The 23,323-nt window shown below is 45.6% G+C and overlaps 1 protein-coding gene across 10 annotated transcripts in view; it reads left to right on the forward strand.

Moving 5' to 3' along the window:
- The first annotated feature begins 836 nt into the window (after nucleotides 1-836).
- The window catches only part of LOC137432743 (histone-lysine N-methyltransferase EHMT1), a 280,570-nt gene continuing 258,083 nt past the window's right edge, over nucleotides 837-23,323 (forward strand). For 3 of the 10 annotated variants that reach the window (XM_068124901.2, XM_078783567.1, XM_078783569.1), the window contains exon 1: nucleotides 837-1,095. In XM_068124901.2, coding sequence (XP_067981002.1) covers nucleotides 1,075-1,095 — 21 coding nt within the window. In that variant the 5' untranslated portion in view covers nucleotides 837-1,074. Of the gene's footprint in view, nucleotides 1,096-1,548; nucleotides 1,726-1,817; nucleotides 2,141-23,323 lie in introns of those variants that run through there. The other 7 variants (XM_068124899.2, XM_068124902.2, XM_068124906.1 and 4 more) reach the window with 5 other exon arrangements.

The following is a 23,323-nucleotide window of genomic DNA, read 5'->3' on the forward strand; positions in this document are numbered from 1 at the left end:
TACGACCACGCCATCAAATCCGCGTGTGCGAACACAAAACGCGACTGCAATGTACGGAGCACCGTGTACTAAACGTGCTTCCTTTTGTCCACAGCTTGTACTGGAAGGACTCATTGCACAACAGCTCACAGCTGTCCAGCACCCCTCCCCCACCCCAACGCACGGAAACCCTTTGTCTCGTGCGAGACGAGTGTCCACGCGCTCGCGGTACATAACATAAGCACGAGCACGCACATGGAATGTCCAGGTAGGTCAGCAGGTTGAACCTCCGGCTGTCGCACAAACCAGACTGCTTACTGTAAGGACCAGTTGAACTGACGCTTTCGCAATTAATTCCGAGTTCCACGAATGTTCACCGCAGTAGTCGTGACGGACACACCACGTGCTTCCCTTTACATCCTCCCAGGGTGAACGGCATACCGTACACCTACCTACCTACCGGGTGTCGCAATAAAGTGCGTTCGGTCTCGTTTAACGAACCTGAGTGCAGGTATTATATGATTGCTATTATTGCGAGGGTCGCGGAGAGGACTTTCTGCAAGACCCGAACAGCTTATGGAAGCCATTGCTGCTGTAGCGCGGACCACGTGACTCTCTAAGGGTGTGCTGCGAAGAGTGCGGAGGAAGAACGAGCTGCTCGCAGAGGCTTCATTTAAAATTAAATCCTCACTTCTCGCAGTGACGTTTCAAAGCGATCTGCAAACTGACGGATGGACGTCACACTGAACAGAGCCGAGCTCGCCGGGGTGTCTTCGCAAACAAAAATAAATAAATAAACATATATATATATATATATATATATTAAACCATTCCTCCCCCCTCCCCAACCCTCTCGAGAAGACGAGGAATCCTGGAGCTTCAGCCGCAGACAGGCAGGCCGGCGCCTCTATGGGGCCCCCTCGCGTCTCCCCTAGTGATCCTGTGCTCACAGAAGGCCTCGGGCATCAGTACGGCCTTGGATTGTGACTCGTGGACCAGTCGCTAGGTTGAGGTCGTCGTCAGAACGTCGCTCGTCTTGAGGACCTCGGTCTCGGGTCCGAGCGGCGCGACCCGCACTCGGGCTCCAGACAAGGCATGAATACGTCTACGGACAAGGTGAGCTGCTTATGGTGGTTTGCGTGGACGAGACGGTGGGCCTGAAAGGAGCTGACGGTGGGCCTGAAAGGAGCTGACGATGGGACGAGGCAGGGCCAGGAGAGGAGGGGGTGTCGTTCTGCTCTTCAGCAGCTTGAGACACCCATTTGCCGTCGTCGTCCCGTCATCTTTGTCTCCCTGTCGCATCTCAAACTGCCCTCCTCTACTGGCGCTTCTCTCGGGCCTCAGTCACGCTTGTGGAAGCTCAATTGCGTATGCATGTCGGCCTGGAGATCGGAGTCCGGCGAAGGGGGTAAGCGAAAGAGAGAGGGGTGGGGGAGAGAGCACGCAGGGACAGTGAGCTAGTCGAGAGGGGAAAATATTGAGACGCGGAAACCCCTTAACAAACTCCGTGGCCAAGTTCCGTGTGTTCTCGTGAGCCTTGGTGGACTTTTGACGGGCGTGAGGGAGGGCCCGGGAGCGAGCATATCTGGCGGCTTGCGTGTGCCGGCAGTGGGCTCCTCGTAGCGATTCAGGTTCCGGGGCCCCGTATGGAATGGCGCTCGCTCCCACGGGCTGTAGCCCTCGTCCGCGGCTTTCCGAGGCTCACACGACGAGTCGAGTCCTACTCCTAGGCATTCTCCAACCGAAGTGAGTAAAGCTCCATCGAGCAACGGTTCGTTCGTCTCCAGAAGGTCGTGCAGCCTCGCAAACGAGTAACCGGGTGGAGAGGAAGAGGAGTGGGGAGAGGAGGGGGAGGGAGGGCAGGTCGTGGTGACGACGCTGATGTTCTTGTCCGACGTGTCGGGTGATCTCCATTAGAGCTCTCGCCTTCACCATTTTGTCTGTTCTCGGGGACCATCTCCATCGTGGAGCTGCAGGACGACACACAGAGGCACGGAGAGACGCTCCTGCTCCTCTTTTGTCGCCCTTGGGCTTTCCATGTGTACGGCGCCAAGTCCTTGCAGCCCGTTCGGCGTTCTCGCTCCTCGGGTTGGTAACATGGGCGATGGTTTCCTTCGTGCACGAACCAGGCCGTCACTCACGTCCAGGGCTCTCTTCACGGGTAGCTTGCGCTTCACTCCGGAGTTTTTACCCGTTCATGTCGCGTCTGCGCTCCATCACCCTCAGTGCTTGCACATTATAGAACGTCCCTGTTCGTGTAGCATTGGCAAGGTGACATCAGCGAGCAGAGGCCTCTACCGCTCCCAGTCGCTGCAGTTGTATCCGACGGCCACTGATGCCGTTGCCGCCACTTGTTCGCCTTTTCGATGGTAGTTTCGGTAATGAGGGCACCGAGCGCCTTTCTCAATGAAAGCCCAGTTATGACGTCACAAACGGATGACTATTGAACGGGAAAAATTGTTTCGTGGACACCGTCCTGCTGTACCACGTGCTCTGGTTATGTCAACATGTGCTTTACTCAACTCACGGACTAGTTAGTGATGGCGCTCAGTTTAGCTGTTTCGTGCACGGTTCGTTCTGCAAGTGGACGAGATTAAACTTTTTTCATTCTTATGCAAACTTTGCTCGGTTTCATGGAAGTTGACGTCACGTCGCCAGTTATCACAGAAGGTGCCCCTCAACTTGCATCCATGGGTTGAAAATCCATTGAGGTGGCACGCTCATGCTGTAATTCCATCAGACAGGTGTCAGGATGATAATGTAGTCCCTCCCCCTCATTTGTAACAGCTTATGCTAGTAGTTTGGAAGAGTGTCTACTTGGTAGCATCATGGACAGACAACAACAGAGGTGACACTTACTCTTCACACTTGACAGAATATTGTGTGTGTGTGTTGTGTGTGTGTGTGTGTGTGTGTGTGTGTGTGTGTGTGTGTGTGTGTGTGTGTGTGTGTGTGTGTGTGTGTGTGTGTGTGTATATACACACATATGTGCCCTGGCAGAATAGCTTATGGGTACGCACATTTACCTGTAAGCTGTCTAGCCTGGGTTAAAATCTCGGACCAGCTACAAACTGCCATCCTGGTGTTTCGCAGGCAGGATGGTTCCTCAATGTGAGTGCCGTCCTTCGGATGGACGTTAAACTGGGTGTCCCATTTCCAGCATGTCCTGATGGAGTCATGAGCCATCACCGGCGCCATGGACAAATTACAATTTCCAACCTGGACTGTGGGTACGAAGAGGTTTGGTCTTCTTGGAGGTTCCTTGATACCAGGTTACACTACTTGCAATCCTACAGTGTGGTTTCTGTCTGGACAGAAACTTCCACACTATATATGAATTATTCAGGTGGTGTGCATGTTTCATGTGATACGAAGGGCAACCAACACATATATTGATGTCGGGTAACGTACCGTGTGTCTGTAAGGATGGATGCTTCCTAGTCGTACTATGTGGTGTGTGTGTGTGTGTGTGTGTGTGTGTGTGTGTGTGTGTGTGTGTGTGTGTGTGTGTGTGTGTGTGTGTGTGTGTGTGTGTGTGTGTGTGTGTCGTTGGTTGGCATCGCCATATGCAGGTTTCAGAAGGTGGAACAGAGCCCTCCCAGGTCCCAGGTATCCACCTTCATGTGTGTGTGTATTTGCATGAGTGTGTGCTCGTATGAGTGTGTGTGTGTGCATGTAAGTGGGGTATGTTGGCTGCTATCTCCACACATAGGTTTCAGGAGATGGAACGGAGACCTACCAAGTCTCAAAAGTATCCACCTCCAGTGTGTGTGTGTGTGTTTGTGTGTGTGTGTCCACCAGGACTTATGGACTCTCCCATTATAAAGAAAATAATTTGATTTACCTCAAGTCCACAATAATCATTTTCATAACAAGATCTTTCAACATGCATTTTTTTTTCTGTGGATCATGACTGGAGTTTTCAATGGACACCAGAGCTATTGATGTCACAATATGTTTACCAGAAGGAAATCTGTGGGAAAATCGTACCTTTGATCCCACCATCTTGGGTTCCAGATGCTCTTTGCAATACCAGCTGACCAGGCAGCTCTGATAGAACTACTCTTTGAGTCAAGTTGGACTGTAACCTCTGCCTCTTCGATTGATTGTTCAACAACGAGTAATGAAATAAATGAAATAATGTATGAAGCAGTTATCTTGGTTGTTGTGACACGGTTTGTTATGCAGCAGTTGACTCCAGACATGTTTTTCAAACAGTAAATATCAGAGCCATCTGATCAGCAAGGAATTGCAAACAGCATCTGGAAACCAAAATGGCGGATCCAACCCTGGCTGATGTTTCCCATAATTCCTTGTCGTGATGTCAATAAGGGATGGGTCCATTATCAGGACATATTTATGATGCTGCCAGTGTATTTTGTTGTTGTCGTATTTGCACCACCTCTGATCCTGGATCCTTCCCTGAATGGGTCTTTTATCTGGTTGATAACAAATTAATCTTAACTTTCTTTACCTCCACCACCGAAGGTGCATGGAGGTTATGTATTCACCCCTGTTTGTGTGTTTTTGTGTTTGTCTGTCTGTTTGTGAGCAGGAATGCAGGACATCTCAAAAAGTTACGGACAGATTCGGACAAAACCTGGTGGACGGTTTGGGTACGTGACAATGACATACTGATTAGATTTTGGTTCAGGTCCGGATCCAGATCTGGCCTGACAGTGGATACAAAACGTAAACTGTTCAGCCTGGCGGAAGTGTGCGCTCTACTGAGTGCCATTCTAGTTACCCTCGCCAGAGGAGAGGGTTTTGCATTTGAGTCTGTCTGTTTGTCTGTTTGTTTGTCCGCACAGAATAAATATGATTTTCTCTGCAAGCGTTGGTCCGATTGACAGGAAATTTTCACCATAGGTGCAACTCCACCTGTATAATTTTTAATGATAATTATGACGTCATATATCACGTGGTTCGGCCGCCATCTTGGAAAAACCGAAAAACTTTGCACCTCTATATCTCCGAAAGCGCTGAATATAAAAAATTGAGACATGGCTCATTGTAAAGAACTCTCCACGGGGAATAAAATATGTTAATGATGATGTCATAGGTGCCTCCATTATGACATCATAATTCGACCCTGGTGTTGGGCTAGCGGCTAGGGTGCCGGCTTAGGATCCTAGGATCCTGGGTTCGAATCCCGGTCAATCGCTGAATTAACGTCAGGGGGGTTGACTCAGCCTGTCATCCTTCCGAGGTCGGCTAATTGAGTACCAGTTCACTGGTAATTCCCTGTTTGTCGTTAAAGGCGGCAAAAAAGGGTTGGCGTCAGGAAGGGTATCCGGCCGTAAAACATTGCTTCAAAAAGGGGACCAAAAAACAACAACAACCACGGTTCCCGAAAAAGGCCTCTAAAGGTGTTTTTTTTAATTTTAATTCGACAAGTATGAAACTTCATCCGATCAAGATGAAATTTATTGAGCATAATCTAGGAATAAATTAGTTTAGAAAAAAACTAATGATGACGTCGTCGGTCACGTAGTTCGGCCGCCACATTTGTTTTTAAAACAAAAGCCTTAAAAACCACTGAAAATACATCCTGGCGAGGGTTTGCAATCTCTGATTGCTCTTTTTCTTGTTTTAATCTTGTGATTGTTACTAAATTGACATGTTTATTGACATGTTGAATTGACATGAACGTTTTAAACTATTGAGGATATATGCAAAACTGTGAGTACAATCTCGACCTTTTTCATTTTATTCCATGACTATTTCATCCATATTAGATCAATTGGGCCAGTCGGTAAGCATTCCCATGTGAACTTGTCAGGGTCATGATATATGGGGAACCCAGTTTGAAATCCCATATACCGTGTTTGTTCATTGCTTATTTATATCCTTGTAATTCTGTGTTGCTCCACGTGTGTTGCTGGTTCGTGAGTATTTTTTGTATACAGAGTCGAAGCTTGTGGAAGAGCTAGAACACTGAACGGATCAGGATGCACTCTAACAAAAGGAACAGTAGAGAATGGGGAAAGTACCAACAACCAATAGCAGAGTTGGAGGACAAAATAGGTAGCAGGAGAGGATGCAGGGGGTGGACAAGATGGATACAGAAGGAAACTCCAAGGAGGGGAAAACAGGACATTTGTAAGGAGGAGGGAAAAGGGTGGGGTGGGGTTAACGAGGTTGGAAGAGATCATGTTTTTGGATTGAGGATGATCTGAGATAGTGGTGAGCAGTTGTGGTAAAGACCTGGAGGGAAGGATGAGATCGAAGATAATGTGGAAGTTGGTCATTTTTTTTCAAGGTTTGTGGAAGAGCTAGTACACTGAACGGATGAGGATGTAACAGGATGAAAGGAAAAAGAGAAAGAGAGAGAGAGAGAAAGAAAAAAAAGAAAGAGAAAAAGAAAAAGAGAAGGGGGTACCAACAGTGGAGGTGTGGGAATGGGGGGAAAGGGTGTGGGAGGGAGAGACGTTGGGAGGAATGGGGGGAAGGAAAGGATACATGGAGTGGACAAGATGGACACAGAAGGAAAATCTCAGGTGGAAAAAATTAGAAACCTGGAGGGAGGGCTTGGGGTTGAGGTGGAGGGTGTGGGTTAACGAGGGTCGAAAATATCATGTTTTTTGTTTGGGGATGATCTGAGATGGTGGTGAACAGCTGTATTGAAGACCTGGAGGGAAGAATGAGATTGAATAGAATGTGAAAGTTGGTTCCACAGGTGGGAAAAAAGAGGAACAAATGAGTGGTGATGAGCAGTTATCCTGGATTTAGGTTGTTTCACCATAGGGGGGTTGAGGGTAGACATTGTGTGCCCTGCAGGAACCTGGCGTGTGGACAAAGCACGGAAAGCGCAGAGGGAGCAAGACCAGAAAAGAGGGGATAGAAGACAGGGAGACCACTGACCTGTCTCAGATGGGAAAGTGATAGGCCCATAGACTCAGCTCCATCTTGGGAGATTCCAATGATCTTGAAGGCCTTTGTTTCCACTGCGTTAAGCTGAGTAAGATGAGGCAGGGCAGCCAGTCCAGAGGGGAGAGCATTATTCTATCAAGCTGCAGATGAAGCTCTTGTAGGTGGATAGATGTTCAGTGGTGCCAAGGAATGACTTTGTATGGCGGAGGATGCCCAATCAGTGGCTGGCTTTGGATGCGAACTATTAAATGTAGCTACTAGAATTTTAAAAAGTGATTCTTTGCCATTGGGAGATAGGGCCAAAAACGATACATAGCAGGATATCTCAAAATGTTGTGGACGGATTTGGACGACACTTGGTGGACCGGTTGGGTGTCTGACAAGGACGATTCGATTCGATTTTGGTGAATATCTGAATATGGATTCGCATATGAGAATTATTTAATTTTTTAAGTGATTCTTCAACATTGGGAGATTGGGATAAAACCAACATATAGCAGGACATCTCAAAACGTTATGGACGGATTTGGACGAAACTTGGTGGACAGGTTGTGTGAGTGACATGGAAGAATCGATTCAATTTTGGTGGAGATCCAGATCCGGATCCAGCTAGTAGAATTTTTTTTAAATGATTCTTCGCCATTGGGAGATCGGGCCAATAACAGGATATCTCAAATATATATATATATATATATTATATATAAAACACTTATAAATATAGCAGGATATCTCAAAAAGTTGTGGATGGATGATTTTGATTAAATGTGATTTTGTATTGTGATTTTGTGGTCTACTCTGGGATACAAAACGTAAACTGTTCACCTGGCGGAGGCATGCTCTCTACTGAGTGCCGTTCTAGTTATGTCATGCAGTGATATTGACAGATTTCCAAGCATATGGAAGATGACCTATCACAAATGACAGGGTGAAAATGGCAGAGGATGTGAAAATCCACAGAACAGGTTTTTAGGTCACCTGGAACGCAGGGGCTGAAACTCAAGACCCTAAGATCGTGCAAAAGATACAGAGTCCAGGAACAGTTGGGTACTGAGAGAGATGGGTTGGGGACTCAATATTTGGAAGCAAAAATAGCAGTGAGGCATTCAGCCTTCTCACGAGTTGAGTCGGTTGTGGTGCCATTTTAAGAGAGGGAAGTGATGGAAGGTGACCATACACCAGATACAGACTTAACAAGGCACCACCAGATTTTAGATGAGTGAGATATGTCTGAAAGGTCAATCTTGAGGTTAGATAGATGTTGTTTGTGGCTCTTCTGAGAGTGGACACACAATTGTTGTCGTCTTTTTGAAATGCACTGAGGTTGCCTTTGGTCAGATTTGCCTTCCAGGAAGAGAAGGCAATTTGTTTTCATTGTTCCTGGATTTTCGTAGTTTCACCAGAAGGGCGTTGATGATGGTGGACCATGCGTGCCTTGCAGGAACATAGGGGGACAAAGCACGGAAAGAGCAGAGAGTTTAAGTCCACAAAGGAGTATGTAAAAGACAGAGAGACCACTGATCTGTCTATGATGAGAAAGTGATAGGCCCATAGCCCAGCTTCAGCATGTGAGATTTCAATAATCTTGAAGGCCTTGGTTTCCACGGCATCGAGCTGAGAAAGGTGTGAGGCAAGGTAGCCAGTCCAGAAGGGAGAGCAGTATTCCATCAAGCTGCAAATGAAGGCCTTGTAGGTGGATAGTTCAGGTGTGCCAAAAAATGACTTGGTACTTTGTATGACGGCTCAAAGAGTTCCTTCATCCAGCTCAACATAGCAAGTTTCCTGGACCAGATACATGTGTTTTACTGTTTTATTTTCCTACCTGTGTTGCTGGTCCTGTTTTCGTCAAATCTCTGTGCCAAACTGTGCTTTGTGTTGAATTGTCGAATTTATGTCCCCTGGGAAGTCCGGCCTCCTTGTTTAGGGCTGGACTGGTTGGGTTTTTTACTAAAAGGGTTGGTCCCTTTTTGACCACACGTGCTTCGTTTTTCTACTTTTCTGCCAGGTATTGTTACTTCTTATTCCTCAGCTTAATCCTTCTTCCCTTCTCGCTCCAAAAAATACAAACAAAAAAAAACTCTTCTTCACTCCAACCCCTCCCCCACACCCCCAAATCAACGACAACAACATAAACATCTGAATTCAAGCTGTCATGCTCTGTTACCTTAAACTGAATCTTAACTGAATAAACGTCTCTTCCTTTAAAAACTCTTAATGACATTTAAAAACCGCTTTAAAAATGTACTTTAAAATGCCTTACTGTCCTTACTACTGTACTCTGTCAGGAACAACCCATTCATTCTCCATCAAAATCTCATCATCAAAATCTCATTCTCTTTTTCGTCATCAAAATCTCATCCTCTTTTTCATCAAAATCTCATCCTCTTTTTCGTCATCAAAATCTCATCCTCTTTTTCTTCATCAAAATCTTATCCTCTTTTTTTATCATCAAAATCATTCTCTTTTTTTTCAAAAGGCTTATTTCCCAACACCTTTTCACTCCTCAATGCTTGGTTCAACCACCAACCAGCCTCCCCTCATACATAAACTCCAACCTGACTTCAATGGAAAACATTTTTACCACCCCACCCGTGACGTCTGCCACTGTATATTTAGTTCTGGAATCCTGAGTCCATTTTTTGAGTCCAAAGTCCATTTTGCAGAGGTTGTGTGCACATAGCAATACAATTCCTCTTCACGTCCATTCATAATGTCAAACACCTCCATGCCACTACACTACTCTGCATCTGCTTCTCCATCGTCCCATCCCATCACAGCTTCCCCCTCTTCCTGCCCCTCTTGGCTTCCCCTCATCCTTCCCCTTCTCAGCTCTCACTCCACCCCTCTCCATCAAGGTTTCTCCCCCCACAACCACTTCGCAGTTTCTTTCCTGCCCCTTCCATTCTCGATTGCTCCTGCCCCTTCCCCTCCTGGCTTCCTCCCTGCTCTGTACCCTCTCAGCTCCACCCCCTTGCCCTGTACCCTCCCAGCTTGACCCCAACCCTGCACCCCCCCTCGCCCCACTCCAGCTTCACCACAGCCCCACGGCCCACACCCTCCCTGCCTCTCCCCACTCCCTCTCCTTGCTCCTTTCCACATTCCTGCACCCACAGCCAGCATCTCCTTGTCCCTAAGTGTGTGGAGCTCAAACTTCCGAAGCCTCCTCTGCAACCTGAAATATCTCTCTATGCAAGCCTTTGCTGATAAACTGGACATCGTCTGTTCAACAGAATTCTTCCTCCCACAGGACATCCCTCACTCTTTGATGTCTCTCCGTGGCTACTGTCTCCACTGGTTGACCTGAAATCCGTCCTGGCGGCAGAGGCACACTGTAGATCAAGAATGCCTTATACTTATAGCCTATTTCCAATCATCAGCAAGGTCATGGAATTCATCATCGCAGTTGACATAAATCATTCCTTTTCTCCAACAGCCTTATCTCAGATCATCAATTTGGATTCAAAACCTGGTCACTCTACCTTGGACATGCTGCTCCTACTCTCCCAACAATATATGGAGGCCCTCAATGTTAGACATGAGATCAGGGCCAGCTCTTGAGACATATCCTGGGCTTTCATTACAGTCTGGCAACCCGACTTGCTCTCCAAACTCTCTGCCTATGGCATCCAAGGTCAACTCCACACATGGCTTACTGAGTTCCTCTACTCTCGTAGCCGGCATATGGCTCTCAACAGAATCCTTTCACATCCTCTCACTGCCCAGGCTGGACTGCCTAAGACAGTGTTCTAGGCCCAGTTATACTCCCAATCTTAATCAATGATCTCTCTGATTCTGGTAAATCCTCCATCACTTTGCTGATGACTCCACCCTCTGCCGTGACATCCCTCATCCTTCAGACAGACAGGCAGCAGCCTCTTCTTTGGTTTCAGACCTTGACAAAATCACTAGCTGGTCAAACACTTGCAATATTTATTTCATTCCTGAGAAGTCCTACTCACTCGCACTTTCTGGTGAGGACTGCATGGCAAATCCTTCCATATACTTTCTTGACAACCCTCTCAAAGAAGTGCAGTCACTCAAACTCTTGGGTCTAACTCTCAGCAATGATCTTTCTTGGGGAAACCACATTTCAAAGTTGGCCTCCAAATCCAGTTGCCAACTGGGTATCCTCCATTGTGCAAAGCCTTCCTTCGCACACCTGAACTCTTATGCACTTGCAAAGCTTTCATCTGCGGCTTGATGGAATACTGCTCTCCCCACTCAGCTGGCATCCCTGCCTGACACCTTGCTCAGTTTGACGCAGTGGAAACCAAGGCCTTCAAGGTCATTGGAATCTCCTGCGATGAAGGTGAGTCTATGGCCTGTTACATTGCCACCACAGACAGGTCTCTTTGTCTTCTTCCATGTCCATTCTGGTCTTGCATCCTTTGCCCTCTCCGTGCTTTGGTCCCCGTATAACTTTTGCAGGGCGCACGCGTTTGTTCCATCAGCCAACCCCATCTCGTGAAACTCCCAAATCTTATTTTTCTCATCTGTAGCATCAACTTCCACATTGTATTCAATCTTATTCTTCCCTCAAGGTCTTTGAAGCAGCTGTTCACTGCCATCTCAAATCATCCCCAATCCAACTCCATGATATTTTCTTTCCCCTTTATACCACCCCACACCTAGACCTGCTTTTGGTTTTGTTACATCCCGATCCATTTTGCGTTCTGGTTCTTTCACGGGCATTGAATCTGTGTACAAAATAAATAAATAAATAATGTAAATGTGAATTCAATGATATCTACAAATGTTTTTCTGTATGTTATTTATGTACTTGAGGTTCTCCATGAGCCTTTGAGTGGTTTTACAAAAAACCCCAAAAACGGTAGTTTTAGTCTCATGTATGTAATATTTATGCAAGAGGTTCTTTAAAGTGTGTGTGTGTGTGTGTGTGTGCGTGCGTGTGTGTGTGTGTGTGTGTGTGTGTGTGTGTGTTGGTAGGTGTTTGTCATTGAGAAGGTGGAACGGAGTCCTCCCAGGACTGGAAGTATCCACCAATGTTTTGATGAAGAATCGTGATTCATGGGTTAAGTTGTAAAGTTGTGTTCTCGGTTTTATTCTGAGGGCTCTTTTCAGGATCGACACCGAGCCCTGGGCAGTCTCCAACTGTCGTTTTTTGTGGTAATTTTCCCAGCGATGGTTTGGATCTTTGTAAGATTCTTCTTTATCACTACCGCTACTCCAATTATAATCACTGGTACAATTTCTGTGCTCTTCAGCTTCCAAGGTCTTTTCACTTCATTCTTGAGATCTTGATATTTGGTAATTTTCTTGATTTCTGCATTATTCGGGCCAGCATCACTGGGTGCTGAAACCTCAATTAGCAATGCCTTTTTTTTTTCTTTTTGTATCTCAGTACTATTTCCGGTTGCAGTGCTTTGTTTTCTATGTTTACACGATGGGATCACCAGGTCGTATGTGAGCACGATGTCCTTGTTTTCAATGACTGATTTTGATTCATGTTTCCATGAATTTTGTGTGACTGGGATATTGAAATTTCTAAGGATGTTCCAGTGAATTACTCTACATGCCTTGTTGTGCCTTTGAGTATACAGCTGTTCTGACATGAGGTTTTTGCATCCCAATAGATGATGATTTGTGCATTCCATTTCTACTTTGCAAAAACTACACTTGTCCGATTGACTCTGCCCTTCCATCTTCTTTTTTTTTTTTGTATAGAAGATCGAGGCTCGCGTAAGAGCTAACAAAAATGACACATAAAATATATAATAAAGGGAGCGGGAGACAAGATTGGGAGAGAGAGGGAAGCACACAAGTACAACAGTAGAGAACAGGGACATCAGGAGATCTGTAGGAGGGAGAGGTCTTGGGGAAAGGGAATGGGAAGGGGGTGTGGGGGGGGAGAGGTCTAAAACAAATGGACACTGCTAGGACTTCCAGGAAAGAAGTCGGTATTTCCAAAAAGTGGATCTGGGGTGAATTTACTGGGGTAGAAAAGATCAAGGTTTTGGATAGGGGAAGATAACAGATGGTGGTGCACAGCTGTTTTAAAGACCTGGAGGGAGGAATGGGACTGAAGAGAGTGTGGGAGTTTGTTCCAGAGGCGGGAGAAAAGAGGAATGAAAGAGTGAAGGTGAGCAGAGAGTCTTGAATTTGGCAGTTTCACCAGAAGAGGGTTGCAGGCAGATCTTGTGGGACCTTAAGGAATATTTGGGGTACATAGCACAGACAGAGCTGGGGGAGCTAGGCCGGAGAGGAGTCGGTAGAAGACAGAAAGACCACCAACCTGCCTGCGGCGAGCGAGTGAAAGGCCCTCAGAGTGAGCTTCATCGCGGGAGATTCCAATGATTCTGAAAGCTTCAGTTTCAACAGCGTGAAGCCGAGCTCGGTGTGAGGCAGGAGCACCAGCCTAGAGGGGAGAGCAGTATTCCTTCAAGCTGCGGATGAAAGCCTTGTATGTGGTGAGGAGCTCAGGTGTTCTAAGGAAGGACTTCGCATGACCGAGGATGCCCAGTCGGTGACTGGCTTTGGAGGCCAGCTTTGAAATGTGTTTTTCCCAGGAAAGATCATGGCAGATAGTGAGACCCAAAATCTTGAGTGACAGTACTTCTTGGAGAAGACTGTTGAGAAAGTAGATGGGAGGGTTGTCCAGATGGTCTTTTCGGGGAGACAAAGTGAGAGTGTGAGATTTGTCAGGATTGAAAGACATGTTCCAATTGTTTGACCAGTCTGTGATATTGTGTGATTTCTTAAAGCCATTGGTGTCATGTCCTCGGTCTTTGGCATTTATTAATGATTCGTTCTCCGTCCCAGTTGAGCTGAGCTCGTCTTAGCCATTCCAGTGTTCCTTCTTTGTCTATCTACAATCTGTACAACTCTTTTTATATTTCCCTGTTCTTTTGTCTTTCTCTCCTAGTTGTCACGATATACAGTCGTGGCCAACAGTATTGGCACCCTTGCACTTTTTTAAATAATAATGCCACTTTAAAAAAAAAAAAAAAAATGCACCATTTCTTCCAGAAAATTGTTGAAATAAAAAAATCTTTTGGAATCCACAGATATGTATTTCTTTGGTTTGCAGTGGAACAAAACAAAACAAGCTGAAAAAATTGCTAAATCTTAGCTTATTCCACACAAATCCTAAAATGGGCCTGACAATATTATTGGCACCTTTTAGAAGTTGTTAGAAATAATTAGATTTCAAGCAGGTGATTCTCCTTCACTTTGGAATTGAACAATCTGTACAACTGGTGAGTTGCAGGTGCCTGCAATATAAAAATCACTCATTCAACCAGTTTGAATATAGAAAAGGAGTCATTCTGCTGTTTTGTGTCACTGTGTACCACAATGAGCATGGAGAAAAGAAAGAAAACCAGAGAATTGTTTGAGGAGGTCAGACACAAGATTGTAGCCAAGCATGGACAATCTCAAGGCTACATGTCCATCTCCAGAGACCTTGATGTTCCTGTGTCCACCATACACAATGTTATCAGGAAGTTTAAAGCCCATGACATTGTAGCCAACCTCCCTGGACTTGGCCGCAAGAGGAAACTTGATCGAAGATTGCAGCGAAGGATTGTTTGAATGGTGGATAAAGCACCTCAATCAACTGCCAAACTGACTCAAGCTGACTTTCAGACACAAGGTACGACAGTATCAACTCGCACCATCCGTCACCAACTCAATGAAAAGGGGTTATGCGGTCGGAGACCGAGGAGGTTCCCACTGTTGTGAGAGAGATATATACAGTATATAAGAAAGATAAGAAAGCCCGACTGGAGTTTGCTAAAACACACCTGAACAAGCCAAAATGCTTCTGGGAGAATGTCCTATGGACAGATGAGACCAAATTAGAGCTTTTTGGTATAGCACATAATCTCTATGTTTACAGAAAACAAAATCAAGCCTTCAAAGAAAAGAACACCTTCCCTACAGTCAAACATGGAGGAGGTTCAGTGATGTTTTAGGGTTGCTGTGCTGCCTCTGGCACTGGGTGCCTTGAATGTGTGCATGGCATCATGAAATCAGATTACCAAGGCATTTTGGAGCGCAATGTTCAACCCAGTGTCAGAAAGCTGGTCTTCGTCGAAGGTCAGGGGTCTTGCCGCAGGATGACCCCAAAGACACTTCAAAAAACACCCTGTAATGGTTCAAGACAAAACGCTGAAACACCCAGGAATGGATCAAGACAAAACGCTGGACTGTTCTGAAGTTGCCAGCAATGAGTCCAGATCTATATCCCATTGAACACCTGTGGGGAGATTTGAAAACAGCAGTTGGGAGAAGGCACCCTTCAAATCTGGGAGAACTGGAGAAGGTTGCACAAGAAGAGTGGGTCAAACTGCCAGTAGAAAGGTGTGGGAAGCTCATTGATGGCAATAGGAAGTGCTTGACTGCAGTTATTTTGTCCAAAGGCTATGCTACCAAGGCTAACCCCTGCTCTTGCAGGGAAAATGGCCTTAAAATGCATGTTGTTGTTGTGTTGTGCTATGCTACCAAATATTAAATCTAGGGTGTCAATGATTTTGTCAATGCCATTTCTTTTTATTTTCTGATTTAAAAGGATATATTAAGTTCTGAATCAAAAACAAAGGTTCTGTAATATTAACAGTGAAATAAAGAATTGTGGAGACCAAATACTTTTGTCAATTTCAACTTATTTTTTTGGAGAATATCGTGAGTTATTTGAAAAAAGTGCAAGGGTGCCAATAGTTTTGGCCACGACTGTATCTTGATATTTTGTCTTGTATTTTTATTTCGTCTTTTTCTGCAATCACTGGGGCTGTATTTGTTGCTGTTTAGGTTTGATGTGACCTTCTATTCACATCTGTTTTTGGAAGTTTTTTCATGGTGAGTGAGAGATGCCTTTTCTGGTTTGCTGTCTTCTTGCTTGTGTACAAATTTTATTTGGTAGTCTGGTGAACGTTTCATGTACTCTGCTAATCCTACAGTTGTTGCTCTGTGCACTTGATCGAGTTCCATCAGTCTGCCACCTCCTTCCTTCCTCGTCAGGTACATTCTCAGAATGCATTGATTTTTGTTGAAAAATTTGTGGATAGTGAGGAGTTACCTTGTATTGATGTCTAGTTTATTGATATCCGTTTGGGGCTCGTTTACTATTTTGCAGCTGTACTGGAACACTGGTACTGCTAGTTGGTTTATGGCTTTGATTTTGTTCCTTGGGGAAAGGTATTGTCACGTCTGAAGCTCCCGTTAAAACAGGAACCTCAGCACCGAGTTAGACTCGGTAGATTGGCCGAACAATGTCTTATTATTTATTTTACTGTTTTTATTTAATTAATTCTAACACTCTATTGTTCTCGAAGAAGCTTCAATTGGGCCGAATTAATGGCGGCAAACGGACGCGGAAGCAGACAGCTGAAACTTATTTCTTACCTTTAAAGGGTTTATTTATAAGTAAACAGGGAAAAGGTCAACAATACGCCATAAACAAAAATGGAACTAACCATGCGAGTCAAATGGACAAAGAGGTAAATGGAATATTCAAACTTACATGAATCACGATTGGAAATAAAACAATTCCTAACCCACCGAGTGCCACAGATCACACACATGCAACAAAACAATTATAGGCGAGACTTCCCTTATCTGGTGCGTAGGGTGAATGCCAGGCTCAAAACAGATCAATTTGGGGACCAGGTGTGGGATGAATCCGAAGCCAAAACGAGCACAATGAAGATGGTGCTTGATGTGGAATGCCAGTGATGATCCACCTCCTTCACCTTGTGACCTCTTTGGCCTTGTGACCTCTTTGTCTTGTGACCTCTTTGTCTTCTAAGCAACGCCTCCTGGGGGTGCCCTTGTTCCTCTTCCTCCACCAACACGGGGTGAACCCAGCTTGGGTCAATCCAAGACAAAGCCACAATTGATCCACTCCAACAGTTTTGCCTGTCCTTTCACGCAAGGCTTTCTGCAATCAACCTCAACAACGAGGCCTCTTTGTCTTTGTCACTCGGTCTCTCCTTGTCCTCCTTCCTCGAGCGAGTTCTCTCTCCTTCTCTCCCCTCCTTCCACATAACACAGCCCCCTCCCCGGAACCTTTGGCTCCCGCCAAGGTTCTCTGTCAGGAACCCAAGATTCTGACCTTAGCTCTTACTGTCACACACCTAATTGACTTACCCAATAAATTAGAGATGGCTGTGGGAGGCAAACTGCGGCTAACCTTACCTACTCTTCTTACTGCTCTTCCCCCTTGTTTTAATGAAATGCACAGCAATCACAATTGTGTGCAATATTTTGATAGACATGGTCTTCTCTCCCTTGTCTCCGTTCTCCGATATCCTGGGGCAGGGAAAGAATGGCATCAAAACAAACAAGCAGGCCTACCTTAACCACAATTTATCTTAACCCCATCTAATGGACCATGTCCCCCAGTGGATGTAACCTGCTCCAGCTGTCAGCTGAGCCCAAATACCCAATTTAGAAACGACCTATCCCATTTCACGGACTACCTGCCTTCCATATTACGTATCAAGTCGCACAGGACCGAGTGAAACATTCCCTTACCAACAGCAACAACTACCATTACCAAAACAACCAGTCATTCCCTGCAAGGCCATGGCACCAAATTTGCTGGCCCTCTTATACTCCAAGGTATTTGTATGATGCTTAGTTGTCCAGTTCCTGTACTGTTGTATCTATGTCGATTTTTGTTTTTCGTTTTTCTTGGTCTAATTTGTACGAATGTGCACTTGGCACACTTATGGAGGCCAAATTCCATTTGGATGTTGTTGGAGAACCGTTTCACTAATTTTAGTTGTTCTGCCAATTTTTCGTCGTTCGGTGCAAAGAGTTTTAATCATCCATATACAGTACATGCATCACTTTTGTTGTTTATTTTGATGTTCTCTTATTGAATGTTAGGGTGTATCTATGTCCTTGCTCATTAGATCTGTCTACTTGGAAGATCCCACGTCCATCTTCACTATTGGTATTTCAATCTTTCCTTCTGTGTGCTGCAAGATTAGTGTGGTGTTCCATAGATCCATGGCTCTCTCACTCAGCTTGATTATTTCGGGATTTATCTTGTACATTTGCATGCACTTTATCATCCATGAATGTGGGACACTGTCAAAAGCTTTTTATAGTCTATCCATGCTGTGGGCAATTTGGTTATTCTGTGTTGCAATTGTTGAGTATGGCCTTGTTTAGTTGTAAGGTCTATTGTTCTGTAATAACATCCCCTTTTGCATCCCTTCTGTTCTGCCTCTAGGCCTCATTGTTGTGTTATGTGGTAGTGGTAAATCGTTTCTGTGATGATTCCTGTTAAAAGGTTGCATGTTGTTGGTTGACGTGTTATTGGCCGGTATTTGTGAGGTAGTTGGGTTTCTTCAGATTTTGGGATGAGGAAGGTGTTACCTTCTGTGAGCCATTCATCCATTTCCTGATCCCCTTGGACAAGCTCATTGAATGCTTGAGCTTCGTGAACGTGGAGAGCATAAAATTGCTTTAACCAGAAGTTTTGGATCCCATCTGGGCCAGGGCTTTTGAAGTTTGCCATCTTTGCAAGTTATTGTTTTATCTTTTCTGCATCAATTATTACTGGGGGCATTTCCTCGAGACGTTGCTTCTTCCCATCCAAGTTTCGGATCTAATCTACCTCCTTGGTGGGTTCATTTCAATCTTCATAAACTCCCTGTTCCAGTTCATCCTTTTCAGGAGAGGATGACACATCCTACTGTTTTAAGAATAGTCTAGTAGGAAGACTAGGTCCCCCTGCACCCCCCGGAGATATACTTCTAATCAGTGTTTCTAGATTGGAAAAAATGTGTAGAAAATGACTAGCTATGGCCCCAAGCTGAAAAAATGTCCCACATACCATTTTTATGCAAATTACTGCTGCAAATTTTATGCAAAATTATGCAAATTTTATGCAAATTTTTGATGAGGAGTAGAGTTGAGGGGTCTTTGAGGGCTTCATCGAGGTGCTCTCGGTTGCAAGACTGGGTCATTCTGAGAAGCACAGCAGGGTCAGAGATCATGATGTTCTCCTCCTCAGTGAATCTCTCCATCAACAGCCTCTCCATTGCCTCACACACTGTTTTGAGGCAAAAGAGGGACTTTGCGTAGGCCTTTCCACTGAGAACACCTTTGAGAGATCCACTTGTTACTAGTTGTGCCTCAAAGAGAATCTCTGCATATCCAGAACCACGCATCTTGTGTCCAGTGAGCATCCCGATGTAGTTCATGGATGTGTGGAAGGGTCCAATCGTTACTACATGACTAGCAAATTCATTTGGCCAGCGCCAGATGATGGGAAGGGCTTTCATGCAGACACCCAGATCAAATGTATTCAGGACCCATCTCTGACCCACCTCAGCAGTTGCTGCCTCGGAACGCTTCAGTAGCTCACGAACAACTGCGTTGTCTGTGATCGGTTGTACTACATCTGGCTCTTCATCAGATACATCGGAAGCTGTGGCCTGCAGCCTGTGCCTGGGCTAGGGGGTTTCACCTCTGCAACTGGTTCTCCCCCACCCAGCAAATCAACAGTCGACTACTGCACGCCTATCCACCAACCGATCACAGACAACGCAGTTGTTCGTGAGCTACTGAAGCGTTCCGAGGCAGCAACTGCTGAGGTGGGTCAGAGATGGGTCCTGAATACATTTGATCTGGGTGTCTGCATGAAAGCCCTTCCCATCATCTGGCGCTGGCCAAATGAATTTGCTAGTCATGTAGTAACGATTGGACCCTTCCACACATCCATGAACTACATCGGGATGCTCACTGGACACAAGATGCGTGGTTCTGGATATGCAGAGATTCTCTTTGAGGCACAACTAGTAACAAGTGGATCTCTCAAAGGTGTTCTCAGTGGAAAGGCCTACGCAAAGTCCCTCTTTTGCCTCAAAACAGTGTGTGAGGCAATGGAGAGGCTGTTGATGGAGAGATTCACTGAGGAGGAGAACATCATGATCTCTGACCCTGCTGTGCTTCTCAGAATGACCCAGTCTTGCAACCGAGAGCACCTCGATGAAGCCCTCAAAGACCCCTCAACTCTACTCCTCATCAAAAATTTGCATAAAATTTGCATAATTTTGCATAAAATTTGCAGCAGTAATTTGCATAAAAATGGTATGTGGGACATTTTTTCAGCTTGGGGCCATAGCTAGTCATTTTCTACACATTTTTTCCAATCTAGAAACACTGATTAGAAGTATATCTCCGGGGGGTGCAGGGGGACCTAGTCTTCCTACTAGACTAGAAGTTTTGTTCTAAAAAAAACAACAAAACTAACGAAATTTCCGTATTTTCACCTTTCATCTTTAAAGGCCAGTATCTCAGGTAAGACAAAATAGATCAAAATTTCACACATAAAAAAGAAGATAAGACTTTTGAGTTGTTCTGTGTCACAAAACAAAATCAACAACCCGAAAACATAATGCCTCCGGCCACCTTCGGGGCGGAGGCATTAAAAGAAATATTTTACTGAAGGAGTATACTTTTCAAGTTCTGCAATGCATTTTTAGGGCGTTGTCATGTTTTTGACTGTTTAGTGCATATGTGGTGTCTAAATTGCTCCAATTTATGACATCTTCAGTTAGTGTATGTCGTTTTGTGTTTCAATTTAGAAATGCCTCCAAAGAAGGCGAAGGTCCATGCTGATGGTTATATTAAAAATCAAATTGCTTGTCTTTGTCAAACGGGCAAGACATATTCTGAAATCCACAAGCTCCTGAAGGAGAACATCCATATTTCTCTGCCGACCATAAAGAGAATAGGTCTACAATTCCAGAAAACGGATTCAACTGCAAGGAAGAAGGGATCTGGCAGGCCTAGAGCCACTACAAGTGAAGATGACAGGCAACTGAAATTCTTAGTTCTCCAGGAAAGAAAGAAAAGTCTGTGAAAAGTGTCAGAGGAGTTCAGAACTGCTGAAAACAAGACTGTTTCCAGAAGGACCATCACAAGAAGGTTGACTGATGCTGGTTTTGCCTCAATAAGATGTGCTAAGAATCCTTTATTATCCAAAAAAGAAAAACATTCAGGACAGATTGCACTTTTTGGCCGAATATGGGAGCTGTGATTCAGACTGGTTTCAGAGAGTTCTGTGGAGTGATAAATCAAGATTTTAGCTTTGCAGTGATGCCCCAGAACGTTACCTTTGCAGATCTGGTGAGAGATTCAACCATGAATGCATTTCAACAACAACAAAAGTGATGACTCAATTTACATTTCACTCTCTGACAACATGGACCAACTTCTATCCACTCATCCCAACTCTCTCTTCCTCATATGTGGTGACTTCAACTGTCATCATGCCACCTGGTTGGGTGTGGGTTCCTCTCTCACCAGTCATGGCACCTCAGCAAAGGACTTCTGTGACTCACTGGGATTGACACAATCTGTCAATTTCCCGACCCGGATCTCAGCCAATGGAGTTTCTTCTCTTCTAGACTTGGTTATGACAAACTTCCCTGCTAATGTCTGCTGCTCTTCTTCTGCTCCAATCGGTTCTTCTGATCATGTGCTTGTCAAAGTGGACATCTCTCTGGCCATTCTCAGAGAGCCTCCTCAGCGTCGAAGAGTCTGGCATTTCACTCAGGCCGACTGGGACGGACTTCAAGCAGCCATCAATCGTCTGGATTGGTCTCCCATCTCCACTGCCTCTGACATCAATTCTTCCTGGGAATTCTTCCAAAGCAAACTGATCTCTCTCATGCACAGATTTATCCCATCTCGTCTTCAGTTGTCTTACCCTTCCTCCCGTCCATGGTACACCGAATCTTGTGGTGAGGCAGTTGCCCTGAAACAACTTGCCTTTGCCTCTTGGAAGGCTAATCCAACTGAAGGCAATCTCAGTTCTTTCCACCAAGCTCGGAACAAGTGTGTGTCTACCCTCAGGAGTGCCAGGAAGCACTATCTCTCCTCACTCTAGAACGAACTCTCAAACCTGTCTCCTTCCTCCAAATCCTGGTGGCGTCTGGTCAAATCCGTTTCTGGTGTTTGTTCCCCCTCCATCCCCTCCCTTATCTCAAATGGCCACACAGTTGACATCGCACGTGACAAAGCCGATTGCCTCAACTCTGTGTTTACCTCAAAATCTTTAGTCCCAAACCCATCTCTCTCTGTTCCCACCTTTCCCAGTCGAACCCAACTGCTCCTGGACTCTGTGTCCTTCTCTCCTGACAAGGTGGAGGAGTTTTTGTCGAACCTCGACTCTGATTCTGCAACTGGACCAGACGGCATCAGCCCACGGTTCCTAAAATCCTGCTCTGCCACTCTATCTCACCCTCTCTCTGTTCTTTTAACCCTATCTTTTGCTCAAGGTCATCTGCCAGCATCCTGGAAATCAGCAAACATTACCGCTTTACACAAAAAAGGTGCAAAAACAGATCCTTTTAACTACAGACCAATCAGCCTGCTCCCAATTATCAGCAAAGTCATGGAATCCATCATTGCTTCGGATATGAAATCTTTCCTCTTCTCCAATGGCTTGATCTCTGATCATCAATTTGGATTCAGACCAGGTCACTCTACTCTGGACATGCTGCTTCTCCTGTCTCAACAATGGATGGAGGTCCTCAATGCCAAACAGGAAATCAGAGCTGTCTCCCTTGACATATCACGTGCCTTCGATACGGTCTGGCACCCAGCTCTGCTCACCAAACTCTACTCCTATGGTATCCATGGAAATCTCCATGCATGGCTTGCGGACTTCCTCTCTGGTCGTAGTCAACGTGTGGCCCTGAATGGATTTCTCTCATCTCCCCTTCCTGTTCAGGCTGGAGTTCCCCAAGGCAGTGTGCTGGGCCCTGTGCTTTTTCTGGTCTTTATCAATGATCTCTCCAACTCTCTGGAAAATCCTCTCTATCTCTTTGCTGATGACTCCACTCTCTGCCGCTCCATTCCTCTTCCCTCAGATCGGCTGTCTGCAGCCTCCTCACTCTCTGCAGACCTGGACAAAATCACAGACTGGTCAAACAAGTGGAACATGTCTTTCAATCCTGACAAATCTCACACTCTTACAATGTCTCTCCGAAAGGACCGACTGGACAACCCTCCCATCTACTTTCTCAACAATCCTCTCCAAGAAGTTCTGTCGCTCAAGCTTTTGGGTCTCACTATCTGCCATGATCTTTCTTGGGAAAACCACATTTCCAAGCTGGCCTGCAAAGCCAGTCGCCGACTGGGCATCCTCCGTCGTGCGAAGTCCTTCCTAGGCACACCTGAGCTCCTCACCACATACAAGGCTTTCATCCGCAGCTCAATGGAATACTGTTCTCCCCTATGGGCTTGTGCTCCTGCCTCACACCTAGCTCGGCTTCACGCTGTTGAAACCAAAGCTTTCAGAATCATTGGAATCTCCCGCGATGAAGCTATCTCTGAGGGCCTTTCACTCACTCACCGCAGGCAGGTAGGTGGTCTTTCTGTCTTCTACCGACTCCTCTCCAGCCTTGCTCCCCCAGCTCTCTCTGTGCTCTGCCCCCAAATATTCCTACAGGTCGCACAAGATCTGCCAGCCACCCTCTGATGGTTAAAC

The sequence above is a fragment of the Myxine glutinosa genome, chromosome 8 (assembly GCF_964187855.1).
Source record: "Myxine glutinosa chromosome 8, kmMyxGlut1.1, whole genome shotgun sequence".
NCBI lineage: Eukaryota > Metazoa > Chordata > Myxini > Myxiniformes > Myxinidae > Myxine > Myxine glutinosa.